The sequence below is a fragment of the Halyomorpha halys genome, unplaced genomic scaffold, assembly GCF_000696795.3.
Source record: "Halyomorpha halys isolate HHAL.00 unplaced genomic scaffold, Hhal_1.1 Scaffold611.1, whole genome shotgun sequence".
In the NCBI taxonomy this organism is placed as follows: Eukaryota; Metazoa; Arthropoda; class Insecta; order Hemiptera; family Pentatomidae; genus Halyomorpha; species Halyomorpha halys.
The window spans coordinates 543,005-548,116 of record NW_027111663.1 but is presented as its reverse complement, the minus strand read 5'-3'; the positions used below and the strand labels follow the sequence as shown (position 1 = coordinate 548,116).

Here is a 5,112-nt window from a genome sequence, read left to right as displayed (position 1 = left end):
TTTTATTTTAGTATGTATGAGATCATTTATCAATATTACCTATTGCCCACAACTGTGTGGCAGATTGTAATATCTATCAATAAATAAATCTATTTTTATTATTGTAAAAAAAAAAAAAATAAAACGATCATTTTTCTTTCAGAAACAAAAGGTGTGTACTTCAAGAAAAAAATTAATATGTTTCATGCAGGAATCCGCACGAAGATAACTTGATGCCATTGGCACTCCCTATGAATGAGGATAAACCTTAGAAAAAACATTAAATTTATAAAATTTTACAATTCTTTTCATAATTTTATGCTAATCATATATAAAAATAAAATTATTAATCAATAATGAACTCATGGAAAATGGATGCATTAAAAAATTTTTCTTTGTTGGAATAAAAGGTGAAATCGGAAGCAAGTGAAGTATGCTGGAAGAGGGGATGGAATTGTATAAGTTGGTTTCCCAGCTCACTAAAGGAAAAAATATGTATTTTTTAAATTTTTATCCATTGATGTAATGTTAATATCCACCGGCGAGCATGCTATATACGGCCGACTGGTAATGCTTCATATCGAGAATTAAAGAAACACTATCCATGGTTGCTAAGTGACTACTGTCCATGAAGCAAACAATAGAACCATCCCAAACTTCACCCAACGGAACTTCTGATATAGAATATTCAAGTTTCAAATTGTCCTGAAAATCTAGAAAAATAGTTTATATTCATTGAGTAAAGTAAATAAATTTAAATTGTACAACTTCAACGGAGAACAGACACACATGACAGAAAAAAAGGAAAGTGCTAAGCATAACTGGAAGAGAGAAGACTAGATACATCAGGCTCAATTCAGAATCTTCCTTGAAGCAACAGATTCGGATAAGATGACGAAGTTGGTACACCTGAAGAAAAGAACAGGTATTACAACTAAAGAAGACAATTTTATTACATGTAGAACGTTGACTACTGAAAGATGATAAATGTCCCCGCTAGACATAATGTAGAAAAAGGAACCAGCAGAAAACAGCAAGCAGACTAATTAGAAAAACCACCAACATAAAACCGTTTTTCAAGATAGAGAACCTCATAAAAGCAATACAGAACTTTCGGTAGGAATCAGGGGGTAGCATAACCTTACTTTCCTTCAAAGCAAAACTGAAGCCGAAAGGAAAGTTTACGTTGAGGGTAATAGGAATCTCCGCCATTGTAACCTAAACTGAAGCAGAAGCCAGGCAGTGATTGGCTGGTACTCTGTCCCTACTTCTAGCTACATCCCATAAAAGACACATAAGGCCCGTATTTTTGGCTTCACTTTTTCTGTCAGCTTACCTTCTCTCAAGGAAGGAATGGTATCTGTGAAAAATAGTTTTTTATCTCTTCTCTATTTAAGTAAGGATCTAGGTTTAATGCATTAGCTACAGACGCTCAGCCCATCTTCTCACTGCTTGCGAATTTATATAAAATATCTATTGGAAAATTATCAGTTGGACTGTATGTAATCAATGAAGGAAGATGGCCCGGGTGGCGGACAAAATAGTACAAAAACGTATACACCAGATATAGGTACAACAAGTTACATTAAGAAACAATGTTAGTTGTCCCGTGTAACAGTCAATTCTCACGTAACCTTGGACTTACTAGTTTATACTTTCGAAATAACTTTTACTTACATATGCTGCTATTCTTTGAATCTGATATCATCACTTATAAAGATTGATTTATGAAAATTTTTTACAAGTACTAACACCATTGCTTCTATGAAGTGATAATTGTGTGCAACTATAAAAATCTTATTTCTTATCCATGTAAACTATTGGCGATAAATAAAGGAGAAGTGTTAAAATTAGGCATAATAATAAATAATAAAATCTAATATCTTTTCTAAAAGTGTAAAAATAATTAAATAGTCTTTAAAACAGCATTTCATAACCCTATATTAAATAGCATACTGTTTTAAAAATTATGTTTTCATTAATGAAATATGTTTATCAAAGAATTAAACAAAAATAGCAGATTAAAATGTGTTCTTGACTAAAATAATACAGTTGTATAATTTGATCTAGGGAGGTTATATTGTGGTTTCACATGTAAACAGAATATGAGATTGCATTAAAACTTTATCATTACAAATAACTAATTTAGAAAATATGTTATTGGATAATAGTACGATTTATAATTACATTTTTCTCTTTAATTTATTATTTATTTTTCATTTTTTAAATGTTGCTTGTAAAACTGAGGAATCAGCTGTACCAACAAATATTGTTTCGATAAGTAAATTTATCAAAGAATTTCATGTAAGTATTCTTTCTGTTTTAAATTTGTGATTGTTTCATCATACATGTTTGTCTATATTATTGTTATTACTCTCAGAAAAATCTTGAGGATGGCTCGTATCCTTCTATTAAATCAGAAGGGAATGAGAGAGAATTCCCTACCCTGATTGAAAACATTTCATTTTATGCTATCAAAGGTGAATTACCAGAAAGAAACTATTCTTCATTGGTCAAATGCTCTCAAAAAACCATAGGAACGTTATCAGTAGAAGTAAGTGATGGTTAATATGAATTTTAACATTGTTTTTTTACACTCTATACATTGTTTTCTGTTTAGCTTGTGGATTCGGCAAGACTGTCAGTGCTTTTATCAGCAGATCCAAATGTGACTTCTCGATTAGTTGAAGGACCTTGCTTAGCTCTATTATTTTATTCACCGAACTGTCCGTTTTCTTGCTTAGCTGCACCTCATTTTAATGCACTACCCAGAGCATTTCCAATGATAAAAATGGCAGCAATCAATGCAATTCAACATCAAGCGTAAGTTTTATATATTTTTTTAAATTCATTTACTTATATGAGGGTATTCCTGTCAGTAAATAAACAAAAATTTATTTGTGCTGATGTTTCAACCTGAATTTCAGGTCCTCTTCAGGGCTAAACAAATAAAAAAGAGATAACAACCATCTCTCAGAGAAACTCCTCATATTATCAATCCTTATAGTCAACTTTTAACACTTCATCATTTACTTATATGTGGAAAATATAGTAAGGGGAAGTATCCCAATCGAGCAAAATTTTTGAATTAGAGTTTGCGATAGAAATACATGTTTGACATTCCCTTTATTCCAAATTATCTCACCAAATGGTTTATGTTCGTGTAGGTTTGTGAAGTGTGAACAGCCTAGCTCAAATTTAAAGCTCGTAGAAAACTTGAAATTTTAAATTTTTGGCAGGTATATGCTTAGGGTGTGACTTTTTTCGAAATGATTAAACATCTTACTTTTTTTAGTAATAAAAAAAGTGATAAATATAAGCTATCGAAAGATTTGGTGAGTGAATTAAGGAGATAAAAGGAAAATTATTATGTTTAAAACACATTTCAAGAACTAAGTATAGCAGTATAAACATAGTATATTCTGTTGGAAATCCAAAAAAATAACATTTAACATAGTAAGTCATAGAAGGTAATGATGAAGGATGAAAAACATATAAACAAAAGATTTGTTCTAACTTAAGTTCTAACTGACAGGTAGATGTGCACTGGGTTTTCCATTTCACCAGTCTGATAACGTTTTCTTGTGACTCTAGTTATTAAATAATTAGTAATATAATTTCACTTAACCTATATATTAGTCTTTCACTTGTCAAAATTATTAATTCCATAAAATCATTCTTAGTATTAGCGTAGGGTTTCCTTATGAACCGTAGCAGAGACTTTTTGAAAACATCTTTAGTAACAGTTTATACATGGGCCTCTAATCTAGTGTCATGAGGTTCATAAATCTCTTTTCAACAAAATAGAGGTTTATGGATCTGTTAAAGTAATCATAATTAGTGATAAATTATGAAATTTTACATGTTTGATATATATAACTATTTCAGATTTAATACACAGTTTGGAATCGCTGGAGTACCAACTCTTATGCTTTTCCACAATGGCAAAGCAGCAGCTAAATTCAATGATACTGATTACACTCTTGAAATGTTCGTAAAATTCATCATGAGGATCACTGGTAAGCGATTTAAAAAATATATATATATAACAATCATTTATTAAATTATATTATATTAATTCTTATAAGCTGCATATTTGAAGTAAACAAATTGGTATAAAAGTTAAAAAATGATAATTTTAATTAAATCTAATTTTAAAGGTATGAAACCAGAAGAGAGAATGTTTGTGAGGTCATCAGATCTGGGTGGACCTGTTCCTACAGTCTTAGTCAGGGAAACAGATTATGTTTTGGGTCTCGCTTGGGCTGTGATTATTCTTGCTTTAGCTTATGGAATAACTCGCCTAGAACGCTGGCATGCTTTCATTGAATCCGTTGCTGCTGTATGGCGTGAATCGAATCATGAACATACTGACTGAAAATTCAAGGCATGTCAAATAGCCCAAAATAATTCATTATTGTTATTTACAATTCACCTGAGCATGTTAATTAAATTTAATAGATTATTTTTTCTTTCTGCAGAAATATTGTTAACTTTAATTTTCTAATAATGATTTCTCTGTTTTAAAAAGCATTACATACTTTTGTTAAAATATTATTTCAGAATCATGTTGACACTTAAGATAAATTTATCACAAAAGATAAATTATTGTTATATGTGATGTACATTATGTAGATAATTTTTTTATTTATTTTAAAAATGGATGATTACTTTTTGTGTAATTGTTTCTAGCTCACTTAAAGTGTATCTAATGAACTCAACAAAATCTTTAAATGTAAATGATCGATTATTAAATATTTTTCAAATGTAAATAAAAAATCTCCCCAAAAAATTATGTTTCTGTTATTTAATAAAAGAAATAGCTCAACATCTCTCACAATAGTCGAGGACAAACAAAGTGGTTGCCACTTTGATTGTAGTTGACGCATTGTGCTGTATGGTGTATAGTATTAAGCTAAGAGAACTGATATCTTAAACGTTTACTGCCAAATATGAGATAAATTGTTTGCTTTTTTGCCTAAGACATCAAGAACGAGTCTTCTCACTTGTTTCTATGACAGATTTTTGCTGGAAATTCATAGCTATACAAATATAGGAAGTAAAGAAACTCTGATATATCAGTATTAATTAATATTAATAATTAAATTATAATTAGTAATTTCATAAAGGCAG

At 30.0% G+C, this 5,112-nt stretch overlaps 2 protein-coding genes across 2 annotated transcripts in view; one reads left to right on the top strand and one right to left on the bottom strand.

The window, feature by feature from the left end:
• The window catches only part of LOC106684750 (uncharacterized), a 5,635-nt gene extending 3,770 nt beyond the window's left edge, over positions 1–1,865 (bottom strand). Inside the window, exon 1 of the mRNA XM_014427003.3 lies at positions 1,657–1,865. The gene's annotated coding sequence lies outside the window, so the exon portion shown is untranslated. The remainder of the gene's footprint in view (positions 1–1,656) is intronic.
• A 160-nt stretch (positions 1,866–2,025) lies between these two features.
• On the top strand, positions 2,026–4,753 carry bug (thioredoxin domain-containing protein bug). The gene is made up of 5 exons (XM_014427004.2): positions 2,026–2,283; positions 2,360–2,533; positions 2,600–2,802; positions 3,868–3,998; positions 4,140–4,753. The coding sequence occupies exons 1-5, from the start codon at positions 2,134–2,136 to the stop codon at positions 4,355–4,357; spliced, it is 876 nt and encodes a 291-aa protein (XP_014282490.1). The 5' UTR covers positions 2,026–2,133; the 3' UTR covers positions 4,358–4,753.
• Positions 4,754–5,112: the final 359 nt, after the last annotated feature.